We start from the raw sequence: 27,882 nt of genomic DNA, 5'->3' as shown, positions 1-27,882 counted from the left end.
AGAACCTCTGGAAATGTAAATGCCCTTACACAATATGGCAGGGGGAACGGTTAGGTTTATGGGAATCCAAAGGAATACATTCTTTTGTTTTCACTTTTCAGATTAATAGTCTTCTCCTCCAGCTCCACCCTTCTGGGAGGATGTCTCTTCAAAGTAAACATTTTTCTAGCTGAGCTTAATCCAATAAATTACAAAAGGAAAGGGACCTCTGCTTCAGCTGTCAAGCAGGGAATTTGGTTTTCATTACAGAACGTTCAAAAATGGGCAACAAGTCAAGAGATAGAGGCACATGGAATAAGGTCTCCAGGCTCCCACCCCTGGCCTGGCCAGCATCAGAAATGACCACAAGGCAAGGCTCTCCTTCCCAGCTCCTAGGAGTGAGCTCCCTGTCCCTGGGCTACCATAGACCCACCTCTCAGTTTTCTTGATCAGCACAGCCCTGAAGATCTGTTCCTGGGGGGTCTTCTCTCGCTCGTCGGTGGGCTGCACAAAGGGGTGGAGGGCTACCAGGGTGAAGCCCTGCTGGTACAGCTCCTGAAGCTGAGTGGGGAGATCCCGCAAGGAGGAGAGCCTGACCGCAGAGGACCGTGGGAGTTCCGCTAGAGAACAGAACAGAAGAGTTATTGATCAACATCCCCAGCTACCACCTAGAGGGGCTTGCTTCCTAGCAAAGTCGCAACCTTCTACAAACATCTTCCTTGAGGACAGGCTTCTTTAGCATTAACTAGAAATCTGAGACTATTTTAACAAATTATCTTCAAAAAGTGATTTATAAATCCATCTCATAGGAAGGTAAGAAATTCACCTCCTCCTTTAATCTTTAAATATGCCTCTCCCATTCTGGAGGGAGGGGACCCACATTTAAAATAAGATTACTCAACCCCAGTTACATTCCAGAAGGATCATATCTCCTATCAGGCACCACAGTCCTCCATCCCTGCCATCCCCACCCCACTCCCATAAACAATGAAAGGACTTTATGGAAAGCATCTCGGGTCATGATTCACTCCAAGGGAGAGGTGAACATCCTGGATCTGACCTCGATGAACAATACTAGCACATAAAGCCAGAGAAGCAATCTTCTAAAGTGCAAGAAAGACTCTGGGAGCTTAATGATGAGCTTCTGGATGAAAATCCCCAAGCCGAGACAAGGCAAGAATGTGGATCCCTCAGAATCCCATGTCCTTGGCAATCGGTCAAGACCAGGCTCTCTTCCAATTACGGTATGTAGGTTGTGTGGGGGAAACCAGGCCCGTGTTCCTGCCGCAGTTAGGAGATTACCAGGCTACCGTTGTCTGCTCGCACGGGGCACAGACCCAGGGCTCTTTTATGGGGATGTTGGGAATGGATGTGGAGGGGTCCCTGCCTGTCCACAGAGTTGTACATTCCATTTTCTCGATAAGAAAGACGGCTGCATAAAGAGCATCTGTGAACCATTAAGCGTCGGGTCTCAAGCTCACTCCCAATTAAAAGGTCATGTCAACATGTTTCCACAGCTTAATCTTTTTTTAAACTTGGGATGTTGTGCAACCATTTTTTCCTTTGTTTCCCATGTCCCCTCCCAAAGATTTTGCACTTTTCTATGTAAAGTTTGGGGTTCAAATCTCGCCTCTGTTATCACTACTGATGTGACTCAGAGCAATTCATTTAACCCTTGTTTGCCTTGCCTTCCTCACCTATAAAGTGGGGATAATAACAGTATCTACTTTACAGGGTTGCTGTGAGGGCACACAGTAGGCACTACATAAATGCTTATTCTCTTCCTTTCCTTCTCCTCCTCAGTAAGGAGTTGGTTCTTTCCGGCGCTAGAGCTACCATCCCAGACTCCCCTTCATCATGCTTCCAATGCAAGGAGGGGTTGCTTTACTCTTTACTCGTGTATTTGCCACACTTAGCCCAGCGTTTGACACACAATAGACACTCAATAAACCCTGAGGGATGGGCTGATGGGGCCCTGCTTCTGTCCCTCTCTCCTCAATTGGGTCACCTACAAGGCTGGTCGAGAAGCTCAGTACAAAGGAGAGAATCAACCAATCGACTGCTTTTCTGTCTGATGCCTCCTCAATCCCCAAAGCTGTAGGACCAGTCGCGGGCCAGGGTGTGGAAGTTCAGGATCCCTGCCTGGATGGGGTCCACACACTACTGGGAGTCACAGCCGGTATGTGGATAAGTTTGAGAAGGAATCCAGCACCAGCCACTAGGACAGCAGGCACTGAAGGAAGTGTCCCCTGCGGTCAGCTCTGGAGAGAGAAAAGGGACCTAAGAGGCTGAGGTGGGCAAGAGCAGGAGATGGGGCCCCAGCTGGTCAGCCAGAATGTAGACTCTGTGCGTGTGTGTGTGTGCGCGCACACATGGAGGGGGGATAGTGAGAGGTGAGCCCCGAAAGGTCGACTACAGTCAGAGTACAGACGGCCTGAGATGCCAGATGGGGGAGTTTATAGTTTTGCTTTATCCTACAGATTTTTAAACATTTTTGACCTGGTCGGTCTTGTGGCCATGGGAAAATATTTTTGCAATTGTGCAGAGGATGGAATGTAGAGGGGAAAGATAGGAAGCATCCTGTCATCCTGATGATAAAACAATGAGGGCCTGAGCCAGAGCAGTGGTCAGGAAGACAGAGGGAAAGGGGATGGCACAAGGACGGAGGGGAGGGGGATAGCATGAGGACAGAGGGAAGGGGGATGGCACGAGGATGGAGGGAAGGGAGAGGTCATATGAGTAATATTGTGAAGTTAGAATCAGAACAACTTGGCAAAAATAAAATAAGACTGTCAGAAAACATTTTGCAATCCCAGAGAGAGAGCCTTGGTCAGGGCTGTTGTAACTTCATGGCTCCAGATTGGTATACATATGCTTTTGGCGCTGACCCAATGGGGTGATTAAGATACAATGACAAATAAATCCTTAAATGAAATCCTGACCAGAGCCCTGTCACCCTCCCACAAAGAGAAACCCCTTGGTAGCACATATGATATAAGGCCTCTGACTTCCAAGGCTTCTCGGGTTCAGCTACTGAGACCATGGCCTTAAATAACCCGAGAAGCCACAAACGGACAAATTCCCTGGTTTCACTATTGTTGCTAATAAAAAAAAAAACAAGCACAGAATAAATCTGCTCTTTTCTAGTGGGCCATCAAGTTTAACCTTCTGACCTGCTCCTCCACCTTTACCCCTCACTGTCCTGCAGCCCATACCCAGATACTGGCTTCTTTCACAGGGTTTTCCACTAGCACAGGACACTGTGGAACACAGACTGTTAAGGGAAAATATAGGCTGTGTGAATAACCAGCGCTGGCCCTGCTGAACCAGGCTCAAACGATAACAACTCTTTACAAAATAGTTCAATACAGATTGTTTGTAGTTCAATACAGATAGTCGTTGCGGGCATCACTGCACAACATCTAAGTCGTCAAAGAAGAGGGAGATTCTGGGAGGCTGAGGGGAGGGAGGGAGGCAATGCCTTACAAACATGGGAGACAGTCTCTAGCAAAGGCACAAAGATGGGAAATTGGATGTCCGGAGAGAAGGCTGGTTTGGCTGGATCACAGAGTATGGGAGTGGCAGTAATGTACATTGAGACTGGTCAGAGATAGATCGGGCCCAGTCGAGACACGGGATACTCATAAAGTCAGAGAATCTGACTGCTGGTCATCAGCACTCACCCTCATCTCTCCCCTGCCTGCTTCCCTTTACAATCCTCATCCACCCCACACAATAGTGTCCTCCATGACTTAATCACTAACTGTTCTGCAGGTAAACTGTCTCACCTGCCTAACTAGATGGTTAATTCCTTACTGGATTTTCTACTTCATTTATGATCTAAGTGTCTTACCCAGTGCTGGGCAAAACACATTCAACTAAAGGTACAATGAGTTTTGGTGAAGAATTGAATGACCTCTAAGGAAGAATGCCTTCCTACATAAAGCCCTGTGCCCAGTAAAGTCCAAGGTAACATTTGCACATATTTGGAATGAGGCCTAATTTCCCGGTTTGTGCCACTTCCGTGCCTGTATAAAAGTCAAAAGACATGAAATAAATAGTTCTGAGCTATGTGGACATGGTTATATTCTGAGTTGCTTAAAAATATTATTCTATCTCTGCGGCTCAACCACCAGCAATTTCCTCTTTGCATCCTAATGCTGAGAAGTTACTGCTGAGGAGACACTTTTTGGGGGCCACAATCCTAAAAAGTCTCTGGAAAGGCACGATTTTTTTTTAAACAGTCACAGCACACAAGCAAAGAAACAAACCACTATGCCCAAGAATTGGAGCAATGGCAGAGAGCCGGGGAACATCAGAAACCCACAGGTTCCCAAATTTCTAAACACTACTAGGGGAAAGTCAAGTTTTTTTTCTTTTTTCTCTCCTTTCCTACAATTGCATCTTCCTTCTCAACAACAGATTACAGGGCTATTCGTTGTCTCAATTAAGCCTTTCTGAAGTCTGTCTGATGGCCCATTCTGTCTCATTGGGCCTCAGAACATCAGAATTACGAGAGTTCTGATTCCAGACATGAGAAAGCCATCAGGGCCACTTGTAATTGCCTATTTTTACCCATCACTACAAAGGCCCCAGAACCATCCTGCTGGTCCTGCAGCTCCTTGTAGCATCCTGCCAAGCAACCGTCTACAACTGCAACCTAATCTCTCAAAAGCGTTCCTTGGTTGGCCTAATTATGTTTCCCAGCCTATGCCAAACATGGCAGCATAAAAGAGAGACTGTATTCTCTCCATGTAACTTTCCTCCCAGGTGTGTCTCAGGATTAACAATGCAGTGAGCCAGGGAAGGAAATGGCAAACCACTCCAATATCTTTGCCAAGGAAACCCCAAATGGGCTCAAGAAGAGTCAGACAGAACTGAAAAACAACTCAACGGGAAGACTAGGGTTCTTTGAAGTGTCCATGGCCGCTGTTCAATAAAATTTTCTTGAGCACCTGTCAAAATGGTCATATCTTCATAAAATTGATCCAATTCATATTAAATAACTAGAGTGTGCAGAGCATTGCGCTAGACATGGAGAGGGATACAAGCTTTACATAAAACACCATTCTTGCCCTCATGGAGCTTATGGTCTAGTAGAAAGTTAAGATCTGTATGCAGGTAATATATCAAAATACAGAATGCGAAGGAAAGTGCTATGTGAAGTCTTGGAGAGTGGGAGAGTCAAGTATTTGTCTTACAGGGTTGGCAAAAACATTCAAATCAACTGATTTTCCAGAGGCATGCTTTTCATTACTGAGCAACGTCCAGTTCTGACCACACTGTTGAAAGTTTTTCTTAAGAACATAAACAAAAGATGGCTAAGTATGTTTTCTTCTCCAGCTCATTGAAAGTAAACTTTCTCCACTCCCCTCCTTCTCTTTTCCACCTCTAAAATGCCCTAGATCTTCATGAATCCTCCTTTCTTATCTCAAAGAAAGACTTTTCCTTCTCAAGACTAATTCTGCCCCCTGGACCTTTGGATTCCCAAGCCCTTCCATCTTTTCCAAGACATTATTCCATCAATTGTTCCACAATGCCCCTCTCTCTCTTTAAACTTACTGAAAGAGTATCCTACAGACCCTCACTCACACTGACTCCTCCACCCCTTCCTATGTCTTCCATCCTATCCCCATCCCTGTACTCTACTGAACTCTAAGTGGTCATCAGTGACTTCCAAATAGACAAATCTATTGGTCTTCTTTAGAGTAGCTAGCTAGCGCAGCGGATAGAGTGCCAGGCATGGAGGAAGAAAGGCTCATCTCTCTAAGTTCACATCTAGCCTCAGGCACTAGCTGTGTGACCCTGGATGAGTCATTTCACCCTGTTTGTCTCACTTTCCTCATCTGTAAAATGAGCTGGAGAAGGAAATGGCAAACCACTCCAATATCTTTGCTAAGAAAATCCCAAATGGGATCACAAACAGCCTGATGTGACTGATGACTCAACAACAAAAATGGTCTTCTTTGAGTCCTCATCCCCTAACATTTCTGCATCACTCAAAACTGCTGACCCACCTCTTTTATTAAGCCACTATGAGGTTCCAAGCACTGTGCCGGTGTGGAGAATATAAAGGTCACAATGCTACAGTGCCTGCTTGCTCTCAGATACATCCCATCTGAGAAGTCAACCCATGCAGGCAGGAGACATACAAAAGATCAGCTTCTCGGGAACAGAGAGTGTCAATTTTGTTTTCTCTTGTGCCTTTAATACCAGCAGAGAGCTTGGCACACAGCAGGTGCCTAATTAAAGCTCATCTCAATGTAAGTTCTTCACACCTGACAGTCCTGTCTCCCATCTCCAATAGCTTTGCACAGTATATCCCTGATGCCTGGAATGCACTCCCTCCCCATCTCTGCCTCTTACAGCCCCCAGTTTCCTTCATATCTCAGATCAAGCACTACCACCTGCAGGAGGCCCTTCCTACTGCCCATAGCGAGATAGCCTCTCCCTGAAGAGGCCCCCTTGAGAGCTTAACAACAGCACTAAGACTTTTGGGATAACCCAGATATTTACTGAAACCCAACATGAGCTCCTCAAGGAGAGCCTAATTCCTTTTCTGTGTTGGCATCCCACATCCCTAACCCAGTGTCTGGCACAGAGCAGGTATTTAAAAAATGACTAAATCACAGCTAACACAGAGCCCTGTAAAGTTAGCAAAGCAGTATTATCTCACTTGACCCTCAGGACAGCCCTGTGGAGAGGGTGTTTTCATCTCCATTTCACAGATGGGAAGACTGTGGTCCATAGCCCTAAGACAGTTAACAGCAAAGACAAAAACAACTGACTCCACGCCTGTACTATCTTTCCTCCCAACAATTATTTATCGCAAGAAGAAAGAAAAAACACTAAAATCAATTTTTTGTGCTTTGGAAAGTCAAATGCTCCACAGGTTAATCTGGAAGTCATAGATAGAGATCAAGATAAAGCTCATTAAACACAGCAGTTAACCCCTTAAAATGGGATTAGCAACAGGGCGGCTCTGCAACTTTAATGATCATCATATCATAATAAGCTAGCATTTACATAGTACCTACTATATGTCAGGCATTGTGCTAAACACTTTCCAAATACTAATTATCTCATATAATCCTCACAACAACCCAAGAAGTCAGACACTGTCATTATTCTTATTTTACTATGTGGAAACTGAGGCAAACAAAACAACTTGTCCAAAGTCACGCAGCTATAAATGTCTGAGACTGGATTTTAAATGAACGAAGGTAAAAGGAACAAGCATTTATTAAGCACTGACAATACTCCGGGCACCGTGCTGAGCATTTTACACATATATATCATTTGATCAATTACTCAGGATTCTCTAGGAGTCATGGCGGTTGTTGGTGGAAACCAATTAATCAATCAACAAGAACTTTTTTTGTTGTTCAGTCTTGTCTGACTCTTCATGACCCCATTTGGGGTTTTCTTGGCAAAGATATTGGAGTGGTTCACCATCTCCTTCTCCAGTTCATTTTACAGATGAGGAACTGAGGTAAACAGGGTGAAGTGACTTGACCAGAGTCATGCAGCTAGGAAGTGTATAAGGCTGGATTTGAACTCAGGTCTTCCTGACTCCAGGTACAGCACTCTCTCCACTGCAGCATCACCTAACTGCCCTCATATAAGCCAGGCATTATTCTAGGTATGGAGAAAAGGATAAAACAATAAATGAGATTGCATGCTATTAAGGAAAATAATGAGTATATATAAGAATATGTACAGCCTAAAACCAAGTTTATATACTTATACATCATTTATAGATATATATATTTGTGTACTTACATATGTATGTATGCACACGTAGATAAATGAATCATAAAATCATAGATGTAGAGTAGAAAAGGGTCCTTAAGCGTCTTCTAGTCAAACCCCCTCATTTTACAGATGAGGAGATTGACAACCAAGGAAGTGAAATGATTTGCCTAATAACACACAAGTTATAAAAAATCCCAGCTTAGATGTGAACTCAAGTCGGCCTCCGACTCCAGAATCACTGGATTCCACTGCCTTCCAAATCAATTTGTCTGAGTCTGATTAATCAAACAAATCCTAGGAGATTATTTAGCAAAGTATGCTCAGCCACCATGGAGAAAAAGAAGGTTAGTATGGGTGGGTGCAGAATGTGCATATCAGCTGTGAATACTGATCAAAGCTATAATGATGCCCTAGTTCTCCAGTCAACTTCCATTGGGAAAACATAACCAAGATTCATAAAATAATGATATATTTTTAATGATATATTAAAGACCATGCTGTCTGGAAAAAGCAACCTGATAATACATGAATATTAAAAAAACAACTGGCTATGAACGGAGCTCTTCATTAACTTAAAAGCCTTTATGGGGGATGAGGTGAGGAAGATATTCCAAGAACCCTAATTCTTTAGAACTTCTGGCCAAACTAGCTCAAAAGAAAAGCAAGAAACAACTTTAGAAGGAGTCAGACGAAAGGCTAGTTATTAATATTTTATGACATTTCTTCCTTAATTGATTATGGTAACTGACACTCTCAATAGTTTTCTTTTGACTTTGAAAGAGAGAGCATAATAAACTGTTTCCATCAAAGAGTAGTCACTAATGAATATGTAAGAATAATATGGAAATTAAGCCATTTAGACTGTTCAGCAAGACCCCCGTATGTATTTTTATGACAAGTTCTAATAAGCTTTAATAAAAGTACTCAAAATTGAAAACAGAGCGAGGAACAGGGTAATTAGGGGAGGCATTGAAACGGTGGATGAGAAGAAAGTCTGCTTTCATAATAGGTACCTTTGTTGAACATTTCTATCTCACCTACGTGTATAATTTCTCTCTGTTATCTTTCCAGAGGGAGAAAAGGATCATGCGTGAATGTGTATGTATGTATATATATATGTGTGTGTGTGTGTATGCATGTGCATGTGTATTTGGTGGACAAAAAATCCTACTAAAAGCATCCTTCAAACTTTCTTCCAATATATATTTTAATCATTCGATTAAATTGTACCCCAATCTTGGTGTACCCCCTTAATTGTACCCCCTTAAAATAGGGCAGCAAGAGGCGTATGGGCCTCAGAAATTATACTATAAGAGGCCCAGGAAGAAAAATAGAGAACTTCTCCTGGAAAAGAGAGAACAGGAACTGGGAAGGTAATATAACTATTCCAAGCAGGTAAAGAACTATCATGTTAGAATGATCTCAGAAACTCATCTGGCTCAGCTGGTCTCATTATCCAATGGCATGTACCTCCAACTGCTTTTTTGATGTTTTGGAAGCAATACTATTGTTTAAGCATAATTTTGCCACCCTTCTCTAGATTTTGTTGCAAATGAGCCTGTTTTCAAAACTGGAGTCACCCTTGGTTGTCATGTCCTTGTTAGAATGTAAGATCCTAGAAAGTAGGGATATTTCATTCTTTGTATTTGCCTCCCTAACTCTCACATGGTCTCTTAGTAAATGCCTAATGACTGACCTTGCTGCTTGGCAAGCAGAGCGCATGTGTATTGGCTAAAAGCAGTTTCTGGTCTCTTTTGGCCTCCGTGTTATGAAAGTTTTCTTACATCAGTTAAGGTTTTCTAAGAAACAGTGATTTTCAAAACTAATCCACATCATCCCAGGTGTATCTGAAGGTGGAATTCAAAACAAAACAACAAATACATGTGAAATGGATCTACCAGCATTTTTACAGGAAACTACGATGTGTGGACCCCAGCCCCTCAATATTTCACGTGCCAAGTGAAAAAGTTATAAGTGTGCTTAAGAAAACTAAGCTGGCTAGAATAGCTGGATCGAGCCATCTGATTTTTTATCTCAAAGGCAGAAAAATTCCAAAAGAATATAAAAATGTTCTTTTACCCAAAAGGGGAAAGTGGCAAGATAATAGCAACTAGCACATGAAACTTATTTTCTGTTCTCCATAACCTCCAAAATTCTACTCAAATGCTTCATAAGCAAGTCTGGGTTCTCGAGGCTCACCAATAGAGTATAAGTGATGGACAGTTCTACTAATTTGGAGAGATATGGAGTAGAATTCTCAGCAACAGACTGATTCAATCTGAGGACCAACCGAGTCAAGCAGACAAAGACTCAGCAGCAACAAGCTACCATTTTGGATGATGAGTTCCATGGCCATGGTGACCCAAGAAACAAATAATAGAAAATGTGACCCCTTTCCATTAGGGCATGATGAGTTCCATGGCCATGGTGACCCAAGAAACAGATGATACAAAGCATAACCCTTTTCCATTAGGGTGTGATGACTTCTATGGCCACGGTGACCCAAGACACAAATAATACAAAATGTAACCCCTTTCCCTTAGGGGATGATGACTTCTACGGCCATAGTGACGCAACAAACAGATGATACGAAGTGTGACCCTGTTCCATCAGGGCATGATGACTTCTATGGCCAGGCTGACCCAAGAAACAGATGATACAAAATGTTACCCCTTTCCATTAGGGCATGATGACTTCTACAGTCATGGTGACCCAAAAAACAGATGATACAAAGTGTGATCCCTTTCTGCTTCTTCAGTGAGGGTAGCAGAATGGCAGAAAAAAAGGAGAGATGATGTTAAGAATCACATAGTTTTTAGACTCCACAAACATGAACTGAAATGTGAGAATTCTAAATGTAAGGAGAGGCAGTGTTGTACAGTAGAAAGTACACTGGATTTGTAGTCAGACGATCCAAATTCAAATCCAGTCTCTATCACTTTCTACATGTAGAATGTTGGGCAGGTTCTCTCAACCTCTCCCTGGACCTCAGTTTCCCTATCATGTGTCAGATGAAGGAGTTAGACTAAATGGTCTCTAACCCCCCCGCTTCCAGACATAAAGCTATAATCCTAAGAACCTCATGAAAAGCTTACCCATTATTGGAAGAAGTGAACATCAAAATTGATATTCTTGCTATAAAAGAAACAAGAAGACTAGAAAAGTTACTGTTCACAGGTTCTCCTCAGAAAGATAACTACAGGCACTGGAAGAGATGGCTTTGTCAAATCAAAAAGATATCAAGGAATATCCCTCTAAGGGTTGCTTCATCACCTTCCAATATCCATGATGAGACACCAATGAGTTCAGAATGTGGGCTTATGATAAGTTTCATATTGGTTCATGTGATATGACTCTTTCATAATTCCCTATTTTTGTAATAGGTTTTAGAACTACTCATACTCACCATGTGCCTTTCCATCATCCCCCTGTGGGTGATGTTACTTTTCAATTCTTCAGCAACTGGCATGTGCTGCATCTCAAGGCCATAAACCAACATGGCAGAGTGGATGGATAGAGAACCAACTTGAAATCAGGAGGATATGGGTTAAAGCTTTGCACTGGACACTGTACATCCCTGAACAAACTCACTTAACCTCTCTTGACTTCAGCTCTTAATCCATAAAACTGCAAGGACTGGAATCATGGATAGTGACGGTCCCTTTCAGCTACTTAAATCTAGCATTCTATGGTCCTATGACCAGCATATCACTGACATTAAAAATAAGGGTCTCTGTTTTAGGGAGAGACCTGGGATTATTAAAAGGACTTTACAAATTTCCCAAATTTGTCCTTATTCTATTTAAATTTAGGTCCTACTCACTGCCCATTTTCAGTATCCCCCCAAGATATACTTCATGACAGCCATTATCTATCGGTCCTCCATCTAAACTTCACAAAACGGTCCATACTACAGACAAAGGATCATAAATTCTGAGCTGGAAATGAATTCAGAGAACATCTAATCCAAACTCTTCAATTTACAAATAAAGAAACTGAGGGCCATGGAGCTTAACTGCCTCATCCAAGTAGGATTTGAACTAATTCCTCTGACTCCACACTCATTGTTCCTTCCATTGCAACATACTGCCTTCTTCATCCACTTGGTTTTTCCTACATGGATAGTTAAACAAAACTTTTGCATGGTTCTGGGACTAATTCTAGAGGATCTATAAGATTTCAGAGCTTGGTATAACCAGCACAATGTCATCCACAAATAGGAGTGTGCTCATTTAACCCTTACTCACAGGGAAAGCATACTCATGTGGGCAAAGACTCTCTCTTTCCTTGGCTACACAGACAAATTCCATTGAGTGATGCTTCTATAACTTGCCATCCTAGAGATATACACTATGCTAAGTACCATTATCACATGAACTATTCATGAGACTTAACAAAAAAGCTTCCCAGCTCTTAAGTGTATTTTAATGCCATGAATAGTATTCTTTTATATGGGACATAACAAAAGACTCGACAAAACAACATGCCTAAGAACAACAAGACCACGTATTCATGGTTTCTTTTTTCTTTTTCTTTCTTTTTTATGCTCTAAAAATGGCTTCCACACCTGCATTCTCAGTTTTGCATGAACAATTACCCATGCCCATGCACACACTCCCAAATTGGTGCATGAAAATAGAATATTGTGCATACAAATGGAAGAGCTTCATGTTTTGCTCACCAATTTGCATGTAAAATTGTCAACAGTGCTATCAGATTTATTTTCTCCACAAGTAAGAAATAAGACATATGGAGCTTGGAGGGGCAAGGCTTCCTAAGACATCACAGAAACATGGCCCTTGGTGCTGTTTTGGCCTTCTATGTAATTGTGGTCTTCACAAATAGGCTTGACCATTTACTCCAGGGGGAGAAAAGACTTGGACAACGAATTCAAGAAAGAACAAATGCCTGTGAGTAAAGTACAGTGAAAATCCCCTCCCAACTCTCAGGCTTAGGGAAGGATGGTCAGGCATGAGGGAAGCAAGGGGAAGCATCTTTTCTTCCTAACATGCTTGCTTTATCATGGCACCATTAAATGACAGTGGGTTTCCAAGGACTTGAAGGTCTCCCATGTAGAAGAAGACTTGCCCTACTTGGCCCCAGAGGAGGGAGCTAAGTGCAAGAAGTGAAAATTTAAGACTGATGTCAAAAAAATCTTTTTAACAATCAGAGTGGTCCAAAAATGGACTGGCCTGCCTGGGGCAGTGCTGGATTCTTCCTCATCTGAGATCTTCAAACAAAGACAGGGATAGCATCCAGGGGACTCCTGGTGAAACACAATTTGGATCAGATGACTCCAGAGATCCCATCTAATTCTGAAGTTTTATGACTTTTCAAGGTAGCACAAATACAGGGGGTAGAAATTTTGGTAACTGGGTCAAGTGAGTGGGAGAAGTGCACTTGGGATGTGGCTCTTGGGGGCATAAAGAGAATCTTAGGATACTGTGGGCTTCCCTGGTGACTGAAGGTGTAGGACACATGCCCAGGAGAGGACTTTACCACAGCTGCTACCGAGGTGGGGCAGGCAGGTAAGGAAGAAGTGCCCTCTAAATTCTCCACCTTCGGCTAAAAGCCCCAGAGGCCCTGCCCTAGTTACAGCACTGTACAGACACTTTGGCAGGACCTATAAAGTATTTCTTAATTTGGGGGTGACAGATCACTGAAATGGACTCCCCAGGAAAATGTTCTTAGGGACTCATCTGAGAGAATAAACAGCCACTTATTCCTAATGGGGAGACATTTAGCTACCCACAGAATTGGGCCAGAACCTCTACCATTGTGAGAAACCTGACCATTATAATTATAAAGTAGAGTAAAATCTATTCAAATCAACAGTCATTTACCTGAGACACCAGGCACTTCAAAACATCTGCTAACACCCACTCAAGTGAATATCCTTAGCTAAAAATAAAATCCGAATCTGGCCAATTTAATTATTTGAGGTTTTACCATTATCACCATCGTCATTGCTAGCATTCACACAAATATCTCATTTTAACCTCACATCAACCCTAGGGATGTAGATACTATTATTAACTCCATTTGACAGATGGGGAAACTGAGGCAACCCAAAGTGTGATCCCCCTGGGCAGAAACCTTTTTAAATATCTTATATTAAGTGTACTGTGTCAACCCCTTCCTACTAAGTTTTATTTGGGATGATCTCAGTAAATTGGCTCTTTTCCCCTTGCATATACACGTGGTTACTCTGCCAACAAACTGCCCTCTTAGAGTGGAGCAAAGGAGTCTTGCCAGTATTTACAATGTACATTCCGATAAGAATTGCAACCCTGCTTGATGGATATTAAATCTTTACTCTTGTTAAAACTGTGGCTGCTCCAAAGTGGAAGAAAAACAAAAAGCTTCCCAACATTCACATTAAATGTTTCTTAGCCCCAGTGACCCCAGAAAGTTGTTTTCCACGAATCTCTCCCTAGCGAGATTACATGGCGGACTCATGGGGCCCCTAGAGAAACCCAAAAAAATGGCCATGTAGAGCCAATTCATCACAGCTGCGATGATCTGGATTAAAAAAATTATCATTATTTATTAAATCAACAGCCACTGGCTCCTCCTGGCCTGCTTCCCTGATTCCCCTGGCGCCACTTGGGCTCGATTATCCGGGTGATTTATATTACATTCCAGAGATGCGATTTCTGCCTCTCACGCTTACTAACTACATTAGCAGCTTTTGCAGGTTTGAATTTAATATGGTTTGACTTTTTTCCCTTCCTACTTTCCAATGCCTGGGTCCTTGCCTCTCCCAGATACCACTTCTGAATGAGTTGAATCTTATATTAACTCATGCAGTTCAAGGAGCACTTAGAAGGACAACAATGAGACAAGTGTTGTCCCTCAAGAAGAGTATATTCTTCCAGAAAGGTACAGAATGTAAACAGGTATGGAAGTACAAGATATATACCAGATAAACACAAAATATTTTTAAGGGAGGGAAAGAGGACCAGGATGGGGCCCTAATGATGAAGAAATGAGGAAAGTAGCCTCTGATTTGAGTCTTGAAGGGAGCTAGAGATTCCAAGTGGAGGGAATACCCTCCTAGCATGGCGGAAGGAGGATTGAGTGTACGTGGCCACCATTTTGTTTAGAAAGGAGATCTTATGGGGAAACATAAAGTCATTACTCTTCCTGGACATTCTATTTCCAATGAAGAAAGCACACATTTATATTGCTTACTACAAAAGCAATTTTTCTCACAAAAACATAGAAAGTACAAACATCATTATTCCTATTCTGCTAATGTGGAAAATGACCCTCAGAGAACACTGCCGGTGATCCACATAAGAGCTAAGAGTAGAACCCAGGTCTGCTAATTCTAGGGCTCCTGTCACCATATAACACTATTATTGATAATAAAACAGTTCCAGATAGTCCAAATGTTTGAAAAACATCCCTGGAGTTATCAATTTTGCCTGACTTTATCCTGATAATCTCATCCCTCTTGTGCCCCATTCTTCTAGCAATTGATTTTTTCATGTCTCCTTAAAGACTCTCTGTGTAAAATACAATTCTGAGAAAATTCCTCTAAAAAGATGACTTTTCAGACTTGAAAATATTATGATTGTCATAAATGGAAGGGACCTCAGACATCATATATCAAATCACACCTGAACAAAAATCTCCTGTATGTCCCACATGGTCAACCAGTCTCCACTTAAAGACCTCTGGTGATGGGAATCTCACTACTGCCCAAGAAAATTTCACCTCACTTAAATCTCTGGTGATGAGAATCTCACTACCTCTCAAAGCTCTGCCTCACTTAAATCCAATTCATGCGCAAGTCAAACATCATTCTAGTGATGTCATTGATCTCTTGGAGAATGAAGGATGAACAACGAGAAAGCTTTTAATTCTCAGGAAGTATCTTCTTACATTGAGCTGATATTTTCCCCTCTGTTATGATTACCTACCAGTTCAATTTCTGCTCTATGGGACCAAAAAGTTAAATCCAATGCTAATCCCTCAAGAGAACCCTTCAAACAATTTGAAGACAGCTACCATAAGCCTTTCTAAGTAACTCCACCCACATTTCCTCTTCTACAAGCTAAATATCCAAGATACAGATTTGAACACTCTTACCATCCTTCCCACCTTTCTCTGGATAGAATACCCTTTTCTGAAGGGTGGTACCAAACCAAACCTGATGGGAAAAATGGGATCCAATATTGTATCATGGGACTCTCCCCTCCATTATTGGGTATTATTCTCATAGTACTTTCAGTCTAAGAGTGCTTTAACTTTTTGGCTGGCTAGTTACTCTGTTGAATCATACTGAAATAACCTTGGACTTCAAAAGTCTGGCTAGAATTTGCCACAGATTATTTGTTTTCAAAGATCAAAGTTCTAAAGATCTTGGAGTTGTGTGACATTCTGATTCTGTGGTTTCTACTTTTATGGTATAAATGGAGTTTCTACAAAAAAAAAACCACTTAATAATTTGCTTAGATGGATTTGCCTCTCTGAACCTCACTTTTCTCATTTAAAGAAGGAATTGGGAGAAGGAGATTAGATTCAGTACTTTTTAATGCTCTCCTAACTCCAGGTCTGGGATCCCAGGTACCACCAAGGAACAGCTGAAACATGAAGATGCCTAATTTTTGCTTGGAGTTCTACGCCAGCCTATCTGATTTAACTAAGAAATTTTATATGTTCTCCATAAAAAAAAGCAACAAAAAAACTGAACATTAAACTCAATACAGAGCAACCACAAAAACGCAGAGAGGAGAGGATTTCCAAGGTAAGAGGGACTCAACAGCATCCTAGGTGGCACACAGGTCAGAAGGAGGAGGACTTTATAAAGGCCTTTCGATTTCACAATCAAAAGATCAATGGTAACTTTGGAGAAAGCAAAGGCAGCTGAATGAGGAGGTCAAAGGCAGACTTCAGAGGATCTGGAAGTAAATGGCAGGAGAACACACAGAGCTTCAACTGTAGACATCTTCCTCAAGGGACTATGTCCAACAGGTGGAGAGATCATACAGGATGAGAGTCAGAAGAGTTGGTTTGATGAAGTGGGATTTTTTTTTTTAATTTAAGTTATAATTTTTTAAGTTATTAAGGTTTTTTTTGTAATTTTTTTATTTTAAACTTAAATTAAAATAAAAAAAGAAGCATGGCCATGAGCATAGCAGAACATGAGAAAGGATTCAAAATATACAGCAACAAATTTCCATTTCAAGAAAGTCTATAATAAATGCTACACATTGTGTTGAGAGCTGTCCATGTTTGTTTTTTTTAAGGATAAGGATAAAGGTAGTTATGAACATGCTGTAGATGACAGGGAGGTGGGTGGTAGGGGGCCATTAAACATTAATGAGGTTTAGGGATCCCAGAAAAGGCAGTCTATTGGAGAAAACAGGATAGAATGGGATCAAAAGCACACAAAGAAGGGGGAGGGTTTCCCTTGGCAAGGAGAAGGATCACTTTTTCACATACGGTAGAGATGAAGGAGAAGAGTGGTGAAGACACCCAAGTGGTATGAAGCAACATCCTTGGCTCAGAGGGTGAAGAAAGGGGGCATCATGGTAGACTGGAAAATAGTCACAGTGGTAAGCGGGGGAGTAAACTGACTCAGTAGGTATAAAAGGACTGCCTGATTGCCTGGTTGCAGTGAGAGCCCAATTGAGACCACGTAACATACGGACCCAGTCAGCACAAGTTCCATCATGTCTTCAAGCTCCACATCCAAGCATCTGAATGAGCAAAGATGGTAGACTCTAAAAACAATCCAAGGTTAAGATTTAGCAGTAGGACAAGGGATTTGAGTGTCTCAATTTGGTGGCTCCAAAGTTCTAAAGGCTACTTTCTCTACTGATGCCAGAGTATAGCATAGTATATAGCACAGTATAGTGCAGAGTATAATATAATGTATGGTACAGTATGGGTATAGTGTACTACAGTGTTGAACTGGTTCAGCAAAAGGTAGAGATAAGAAAAGGAGGAAGGAACAGTGAGTGAAGGAGTGATGGCTTGGGAAAGAACTGAAGGGATTAGAGGTCATAGTAATGACAAAGAACAGGGTTAGGGGTGTTAAGACCAAGGGAAAGACAGAATGATAAAAGATTATGACCAGATAAAGAAATTTTGGAGTTCATGAACATGGAAGTAGATACCTATGGGTAATAATAAGGTCAAGGGTGTGATCACTTCTGTCTGCTGTTGGGGTAGAGAAGTAAGTCATGGCAATTGAGTCATTAATTAAGAATTAGGTCGTGGCAAGGAACTCATTTTACAGATGAGGAAATTGAGTACCAGCCAGGTTTAGTGGCTATCTATCCCAAGGTCACACAAGGAGTAAGTGGTATAGCCAGGATTTAATCCCAAATATATCAACTTTAAATCTGGGTCCTCTGACTCCAATCCATTTATTAAGTGCCTACTAAGTGCATGGCAATGTTCTTTCTGGAACAGTGTCATTGCTTCCTGGGCTAGCCCTTGTCCCTGCACAGAAATATTTTCTATTTTGTCCTCTATGTTATGTATTTTCAAAAAGTATAGGGGAAATATTCGTTTAAAAAAAGCATACAAAACAAAGTTGAACCATTCCTGTGCTGAGTCTGAGATATGTCTGAATCCTCAACCACAATTTCACTGTTCCTCATTTCCAGATAGGAAGAGAAGGGGATTGAGCTGGCTCGCATTTGGGAAACTGGGATCACAGAAAGCCCCATGCCAGTGGGCAAGAAGCCCATTTCTTTGACACTGATATTCTCCTACTCACACAAATCACAAAGCATCACAATCTCAGCATAACAGCTAATAAGAGTCAACATTTATACACAGCCTACTGTGCGTGCCAAGCACCGTGATACAAGAATAAAAAACCTCCGAATCCCCAAGTGCAGGAATCACAGAGGATGAGACAGCATGGAAGGCGGATGGCTGTGGCATCAGTAGGGAAAGTAGCCTTTGGAACCACAGAGCTACCAACATCCTTCTGTGGAATATGTTGAATATATTTCCCCATATTCATAGGACCATACTGTCGACAAAGTTTTTAACTCATCATTCCTGACCCTGTTTCTAAATAAACCAGCACATTTGGTATGCTGGGGATGTCCCAGTGCTCTGCTCTGAGTATTTGCTGGAGAAAAATAGCCAGTCAAAGCGACTGATGAATAAACAGCTTAGGTTTTCCTTTAGATAAATTAGCCACTGTTTCATGTGTATTTTCTCCTTTGTATTACCCAATTCCATCTTCTGGCATTTTTTTAAGACATTCACAATAAGTTGCTTAAAAATAATTTTTTTTAAAAAAAGGGCTATTCTTTCTCTTTCCAATTGAACTCCTATTCAGGCATAATCCTATCTAGGATGGTCTCATTTCTTGATTGCATGAACTGATAACATTTTTCATCTGTTCTCTGCTTATGCACAAGCAATATTACTTAGCAAGTCTTTAATCACTTGATTCAATTGAATAAAGCTCGACGTGTCCTTTCATGTGGGATGGCCTGAGTCCTTTTAGCTTAAACAGCCCTGGCCCCTTGGCTTCCAGACTTCAACAGTTTTTCCCATAGTATTTGACCCATTTTCTTTGAACTGTGGCTGGGAGGGGGCAAAGATAATGGCTTCTGTTTGTGCCCCAATCTGCTGGCCTCGTGATGCATCCATACCCCCTGCGGAACGAAGAGTTGAGTATTTCTCATCCTTGTCTTCGCCACAAACTCAATCGCTTACCCCTCACGTCTCGCTGGCTTACTGCAATCAGCATTTCTCGTGTGAACCCATCACCCGGGGCACTTGGAACCCTAGGCAGTGGGGTCTCCTGGAAATCCCGACCTGGAGTGTTGGAGCGGGAACAGACCTTTCCTCTCTCTGAAGTCTTCTTAAAATGCTGCTGCCATCTGTGGACTCGAGGATACTTCTAGGTCTGCCCACCTTCCTCCCTGGGCATAGAGTGCTGAGCCTGGAGTCAGGAAGACCTGAGTTCAAATCTACCCTCAGATACTCCCTCGCTGGGTGGCCTTGAGCAAATCCCCTAACTTCTGCTTGCCTCAGTTTCCTCCCATGTAAAAAGGAGACAGTACCGACACCTGCCTCGAAGGGCTGTTGTAAAGATCAAATGAGATGCTTGTAAAGCACGTGGCACAAAGTAGGCGCCCTATAAATGCTCATTCCTTTCTCTCCTCCCCTCCAACTCTTACTTGTCTTTGACTTTCCTCAAGCCAGTTCAAATGCCACCTTACTCGAAAGGCTTTTTCCCATTCCCCTCCCTCACTCCATCCATCCCCCTTGAGACCACCGTCTATTTACACTTGTATATATCTTGTAGATACAAAGGTTGCCTGCATGTTGTCTCCTTATTCAAATGTAAGCTGCTCTGTATCCCCGGTGCTTAATGCCCACACATCTAGTAGGTGCTTAATAAATGCACATTTACTGACTTTTCTTATTAGGAATTCCCAATACCAATCGCAGGGCCAAAACAAAAAAAGTACATATTCATATTTAACCTGTGCAGGCGCAGGTGTTTTCCTTTCTATTCTGAGAGGCAGTAGATACAGTGATGAACTTGCAGGTCAGGAAAACCTCCATCTGAATTCTCTCTCTGACACTGACCGGCTGGGTGAAGCTGAACAAGTCCCAGCCTCTCCCAGCCTCAGTCTGTCCATCTGTAAAACGGGAATAAGAACACCTTCCCCACAGGGTCATTCTGAGGCCCCAGTGAGTTTGTGCATATAAACTGATCTGTACATGCTGTTCAGATGTCAGCTATGATTCTGATGAGGACAGACTCAGGTCAACCAAGCAAGGGGGAGATGGTGAGGGAAGGGGGAGAGGAAATGCCAGGAAGTGGCTTTGTGACTGCTTTTGGTGAGGAAAAAACAAAACCTTAATGTCTCGCCATGGCTGTCACTTCACGGCAGACCTACTGAGGAAAAATAGCTGCAAATTGACAATAAATTTCTGTAATAAACCAGCAAAACTTAATTTCTGGGGAGAACGCTAAGAGATCCAACAAAATAAATGGTTTTTTAAAGGCCCATCACATTTTAAAATGTGAGTATTGTTCTTAAGATGCTTTTAGCTGATGACGCTATTTTCAGGCAGGCAAATACAAATCTAACACTTTACCCTCTAGTCCCTTTCAGACTTCCTGCCCAAAGCAGAAATGGGAGGCCGAGGGTAGAAATGTAAAGTTGGAGGGTAACCAGGGTTTCCGGAGAAGAGATCTCAGATAAGGGGGTAAACAAAATCTAAGATCTCCCTGAGAGGGGTTTTGGGGGCTGGAGGGATGCTTGAAGACCCATCTGTGACATTTCAAGTTCAAGTTTCTTCATTTGTGAATGGGGAAAATAACCTACGGAGGACCTCTTTTATAGCAATGTGGGGATAGAATGCAATGATCCAAGTCAACTTTCATATAAATGTCAATTGTTAAAAGTATGAGAGTGATTGTTTTAAAAAATGTCCCACTGAACTCAAGATTAACTAATGCTAGATGTCCCAAGGAGTCATCTTCCACTATACTTTAGAACAGCCTATATAATCTCTTCTTAAAGATCCCAGACCTTCCCCAAAATTCACTCCAATATATAACAATTCAACTGTAGCTTTATTAGAGCAGGGAGTCTCATCTAAGCTTCATATGCTTGCGGCTCCCACCAAACATATCAGTTTTTATTCAGAAGTGTCCTGGCTTTTAATTTCCGCACAAATCTAAACCCCTTACTTAGCTGATTTCTCAAGACTAGAACAGATTAGAAGCAGAAAATTAGATGGGAGAAGGCCTACAAGAGAAAAACACATTCACTAGCAGGTGACTGTTAACAGTCTGTCTATGAGGCAGGAAACAGAAAAAAAAAACTGAATTTATCACTAAATACAGAAACAGTCAGTCATAATTATGATCGTGACTGATTAAGAGGAAGTTTGCTTATGTTCACATTTGGTTTAAGAGAAACAGTAAAGAAGAAAGAGGACCTAAATGGAAACCAGGAACCCTGAGGTCTCCTCCTTGCTCTATAGACCTTGGGCAAGTCATTGGAAAATAAGGAGGGTGGGATTAGATGATCCCTAAACTGAATCCTTGCAGATCTGCATTCTAAGGATCTAAGCATGAATTCATTAAGGAAATAGCTCTATTAAAAATGGAGGGGGGAAAAAAGTTAGACAGTTAAAGGGGTAAAGGGATAAATGAATGGAAAAACATTTATTAAATGCTTACTATGTGCCAGGCACTGGGCTAAAGACACAAATACAAGTAAACAAGATGGTCCCTGCCCCCAAGGAGCTTATATTCTAACTGAGGGGAGTTTGAGGGGGAAGGGAGGGTTAAAGAGATGCAATGACACAGAGGCCTGGCTTTCTGCAAGACAAGACCAGAGCTCACCTAGGAGAGACCAGAGTTTGGAGGCAGAGTTTGGAAGCTGGTGGAAAGCAGATGGGGAGGGTGATCAGAGGGCAGGCAGGTAGAAACAGCCCAAATATTGGAGTTAGTTCTAGGGATAACAACAGTTAACAGGTACGGAGACATTAAGACTTGCGAAGTACTTGATGTTTTTTACACAAAAATGGATACGTGTGTATAGCAATCTATGTGAGATTACATATGTATATATTCTCTCTATATAAACATCCTTATTTTATATATCCCAGGATGTTAGACTCATGGCACCTATGCCACATGGGATCATCCATGGAGAAATGAAGGGTCCAGGGGACACTTAGCACTAGAAGGGACTTCGAGGCCCCCTCATTTTATGGGTTATAGGACAATAAACTAGTAGGATTGTGGGATCACAGATTAAAACCCAAAAGGGACACCAGAGACCATGTGGTCCAACCCCCTTGTCTTATAGAAGTAAAGTCCAGAGAGGTCCTAAAGGTCACATAGGCAGTAAATCCAGGTCCTCTCAGTCCAAATCCAGAGCTTTTTCTACTCCTCCAGGTACCAGGGAGGTCTGCTCCAATCACCCCATTTTTACAGTGGAGGAAACTGAGGCTCAGAGGAGTCATTACACAGAGCCAGGAGCCAGATTCAAAGCCAGATCCCTTGACTCCACCATCCATCGGCTTTCTCCTTCTACCAGTGTTGCTCTGAGGACTGAGGGAAGGATCAAACGAGATAATTAACACCCATCAAGTAAAAGCGCTTCCTTCAGGTCAGTTATGATTATTAATGGAGAGAGGCTGGTCCTCCGGGAATGGGGAAGGCGCAGTCAACAAGGAGGCAAGAGTTGTACTGTGCTCTCCCTCCAAGTCCTCAGATAATCAGTTAATAGAGTCAAAATAATCTAATCACCCTATAATAAATGCACATTGCAAAAACATAGCGGATAGCCTATTCAACAGAATTATAAATCTGCCATACTGTGAGGATGATAATGAAACATTATACAGTCTGGGTGAATGTCATGCCAAGAGGCAGGCCGGGTCTGGCTCCGCCGTCCCTCATGGAAATGAGACCATTCTGAACTCATCATTTAGTGGAAAGCCTCCCGGCCCCATCCCACCCCCCAAGCCCCTTCCTGGGCTATCATCCGTCTTCCCCTACACTTACCGCTCCTTGATCAGAGACAGCAAATGAGAACCCAAGTTCCCTCTCCTGGGAATATAAGTGGAACTTTACATTGTAATGTAAAATGGACTGATTAAGAGCACTTAATCTATAAAGAGCTAATTAAAAAAAAAGCTGGAGACTGAACTGAGGAAATGTCAGTGGGGAGAAGAACGCAGCTTAGTTTGGATCTCCCAGAAAATAATAGATTCTGATACTTGGCGGACTCCCTTATTAGCAATTATATTAAGTAGGGCTGTCTTTTCAAAATACAATCCTGTGGTTGGAACAAGGGCCCAGTCACATGTGGCAGCCTAAGGTGAGGAGAAACTCCCCAACTGTCCAGCTTGCTCGAGGTGACAACCACCAAAGGGCAGAGCTGTTGACTTCCTGTTACATTAATAACACCTCCAATTTGGTGTTCAGTCCCGTCCACCTCTCTGTGACCCCATTTGGGGTTTTCTTGGCAAAGGTCCTGGAGGGGTTGGTTTGCCACCTCCTTCTCCAACTCATTTGACAGAGGAGGAAACCGAGGCTGTCAACAGGGTTAAGTGACTTGCCCAGGTCACATGGCTGGTAAGTGTCTGAGGCCAGATTTAAACTCAGGAAGAGGGCTCTTTCTGATTTCCAAGCTTAGTGCTCTATCCATTGCCACACCTGGCTGCCCCAGTGACCCCAAAGGGATGAACTATTTACTTATTTTTGTAATAACAGTGATAACCACAAAGTGAGGAACTGTCTACTTGTTGTAGAATGTAGAAGAGCATTTACACAGTGCTTCAAGGTCTGCAAAGGGCCTTTCATGTGCCATCTCAGTCGGTCACACCAGAGGCGGTCTGGTGTGACAGCAAGAGTGCTGGGTTCGAATCCAACCTCTAAATCATAGCTGTGTGACCACAGACAGGTGACTCTCTAAATCTGTTTTTCCATCTGTAAAATGGGGATGAGAATATGTTTCATATTTTTCTCCTGAGTTTTTGTGAGGCTGAAATGAGATAATGTAAGTATAAGGAACTACCTTGGCACCCAGGTGCCATGACAGAAGGACAGGTGGGTCAAACCACTTTAACTGTCTCCTTCTCCCCACAGACGCTGGTGGAGTGAGATAAGACCCTGAACCCAAGAGCTGTGGGATTAGCACTTCCGCCGGACCGCCAGCCTTGGCTCCAGCCCAGACCCCAAAGTCATCATCAAAGAAGGCAGCCCATATGGAGAGGGGACTCAGCAAATCTGCCACCATCAAGACCAACTGCTGACCAGCTGCCAGTGACAGGCAAGTAAGCCCTAGAGTCCCGAGATTCACAGCTGGCCCCCTGACCCAGCAATAATTCCCTCTCAAGAGTCTGGCTAACCTATTGTCTTCTTGGCTCACCAATGGGATCTCCTGGGTTCTGAAATGGTCTGCTGTTTGATCCAAAACCCACAGGGGCAATATTGTTTCCTCAGCCAATCCAAATACACCTCTTGCACAGCATCCCTCAATGTTATCCGATGGCTTTCAAGGTGGTCTTAAACCTAATATAATGCCCATAAGGGAGCCATGTGTTTAATAAAGATGCCTTTGCCTAGTTCATCTCTGCTGACAGACTCAATGGAGACATTCTCACCTGACAAAGGTATCTGACAGGTGGGGTGATTGGCTGATGATAATGGAGCCCCTCACTCCTCCACTGGATAAGAATCCCTACTTTCCAGTCTCCTTATATATTATCCAGCAAAGTGCCCAGCCCATAGTAAGGGCTTAATCAATACTGAATGACTGACCACATTACTCCCCTCCCTTCCAACACACCACAATGCAGCCAGACTGACCTTGCTTGTGTTCCTCACACAAACGGCACCATCTCGAATCCTTGTGTCCTTGAATGCATTCTCTCACCAATCTCTTCAAGACTCAAAGACGACCATGTCCATGAAATCCATCCTGATTCCCCCAGCTCCCAATGTCCTCCTTCCAAAACCACTTCTATTTATTCTGTAAACATTTACATGAGTATGTGGTGATTCTGTGTTCATCCCTCACCCACCCCCAGGTAAACTCCTCTTTGCCTTTCTATCCCCAGCACCTAGGAAATACCTGGTACACCTGGTGCTTAATTAATGTTTGTTGATTGGTTAGAACATAAACTCACCACCACCACCTTCTCTCCCTTCAAGTCATAGCCTGGTCATATAACCTGCTGAAGAATTAGGCAAAACCAGCATCAAAGGCAATCCAGTACCCACCTGACCCTTTCCCCATGGACAATGGAAGCAGCCTACTGCCCCAGAAACACAGTCTTTGGACAACCCCTTTGAAAAGACAGACCGGAGAGAGGCAAATTGGCACATTGTTACAGTAATATCATTTCAGCTCTAACCAAGCAGAGCACTTAAAGACCCCAAGGACTGTTTGAGTAAATTTCCTATGCCATTAAAAGAAAAAAAAACACAAAGAATATGATTTATTTTTTGTTAGGACCACTGGAAGAAAAAGGAAAGAATCTCTGGAAATCATTGTTTTAGCATCCTGAGCTCCGAAACAAATGTTCCTTTAAAATTGCTAAATTGTTCTTCAATGTCTAGAAGCAAATCAGCAAACTTCAAATGTCACTGTATCACTAACTCACTCATCACTAACTTTTCAAGTTCAAAAATTCCTTTTTCTATGTCTGATTTTCAGCTTGCTGCTCAAGAAATCCAAACTACACAAGATAGCATGCTTCTATATTAGGCATATCTCCTCTCCAGGGGGAAATTGAGGAGGAGAGTCAAATTCCAGTAAGTCACTTAATTATTTATACATACTATGGCTTACTACAGAGCAGGTAGGCGGCAATGCAGAGAGAGCACAGGGCCAGGAATCAGAAAGAGTCATCTTTCTGAGTTCAAATCTGGCCTCAGACACTTATTAGCTATGTGACCCTGGGCAAATCACTTAATCCTGTTTGCCTCAGTTTCCTCATCTGTAAAATGAGCTGGGGAAGGAAGTGGCAAACCATTCCAGTATCTTTGCCAAGAAAACCCAAATGGGGTCACCAAGACCGAGACATGATTAAAAAAATTGCAACAGCGTATACTACATGTGTGACCACATGCATCTATTTTACATCAGCAAAGGAAAACAGACTATTATTGGAATGTTACGGATGAAATAACTATGTATGACTTCATTATTTACCATTTTTCCTTATCTGGTTAATTGCCTGAATTCTCTACTGAGAATTTCTTTTCTCCTGTTCCACCATCAACTGGATCCATCAGCCTACAAAGTTACATTTTCCTTCCAGAACTCCTCTGGCCACCAACAAACAGGCAAGTATACAACACTATGTGACACTTGCTATCCTTAAAAATGACAAATATATCAAAGACATATTAATCAACCAAATTCTTCCTCTGTCCTTCAAGGCAGAACTATATATAAATAGAAACACATTTATGTACACACACATATTGACAGGCAGCATTATGTATTATATACACATCTGTATATATATATATACACATACATATATAAACTGCCATTTAATGATATCTGATAAATATATTTTAAATATCTAATTACACACGCATATAGAAATTAATGAAAAAATGTCTATTTGATCAGCTGTCCTTTTTATTGAAGCACTTTGTGTGTATCTTTACACAAGGTGTCCCCAAATTCTTGGAGCAATTTTAACTATGTGTATATGTATGTCTGTATGTATATCCTCCCTCTTTTTACTACCCAGAATGTCATCAAAAAGAATTTTAAAAGATGGGAGAAAAAGGCAGTTCAGCAATGCTAACTAACCCAACCATGCTGTCCCACAGTTTAATCCATATCCACTACAGAGAAGAGAGAGAGACGTGTATTCTTTCATCTCTTCTTTGCGGCCAAGCTTGATTATAATAATTACCTGGTAAGTCAGTTTCATTTTGTGGTTTCGTCCCTCGAATAAATTACCTGGTAGTCAGTTTCATTTTGTGGTTTCGTCCCTCGTTTTCACTGTTGTTGATGTTACACTTACTATTTTCCTGGTTCTTCTCTTTTCAATTTGTATCAGTTCATAGGAAGTCTTCTAATGCTTCTCTATAGTCATTATTTCTTACATGCAGTAATATTCCATTCTGTCCACATAGAACAAATTGTTTAGCCATTCCCCAATGGATAGGCAGCTAATTTGTTTCTAATTCTTTGGCCACTCTAAAAGGGGCTTCCGTTAATACTATGGTTTATATAAGACCATTCTTTCTATGGCTGACCTCCTTGGATAATATACTTGCTGTCAGATCTATGGGTTCAAGGGTATGACCATTTTCATCACTTTCTTGGCCTAATTCCTAGGCAAGTCATTTGGATTCAATTAAAAAAACATTTATTAAACGCCTATCGTGTGCCAGGAACTGCAGTGGGAATACATGGAAACAATATGCACTCAGACAAATAAGAGGTCCTAACGGCATAGTGTTAAGTTACAGATGTGGAGTTAAAGAAGCTGGATTCAGGTCAAACTATGCTCCAAAAAAACTGCTGTGACAGTGGGCTATTCATCTGACCTCTCTGGGCCTCAGTTTCCTCATTTGTAAAATGAGTGGGCTGAAACAGAAGGCCTTTCAGCTCTAAGGTCTACTTCTTGCTAGCAGCTCTGAACAAACGTTTGTTT

General features: G+C 42.1%; 1 protein-coding gene across 1 annotated transcript in view; it reads right to left on the bottom strand.

Moving 5' to 3' along the window:
- RFTN1 (raftlin, lipid raft linker 1) overlaps nt 1–27,882 on the bottom strand; it is a 185,897-nt gene that overhangs the window by 110,244 nt on the left and 47,771 nt on the right. The window contains exon 3 of the mRNA XM_072651254.1: nt 413–599. Within this exon, the coding sequence (XP_072507355.1) occupies nt 413–599 (187 nt within the window). The remainder of the gene's footprint in view (nt 1–412; nt 600–27,882) is intronic.

This window comes from Notamacropus eugenii, chromosome 3, assembly GCF_028372415.1.
Source record: "Notamacropus eugenii isolate mMacEug1 chromosome 3, mMacEug1.pri_v2, whole genome shotgun sequence".
Classification (NCBI taxonomy): Eukaryota; Metazoa; Chordata; class Mammalia; order Diprotodontia; family Macropodidae; genus Notamacropus; species Notamacropus eugenii.
Note: the sequence above shows the minus strand (reverse complement) of the source record. Positions and strands in the feature narration are given on the sequence as shown.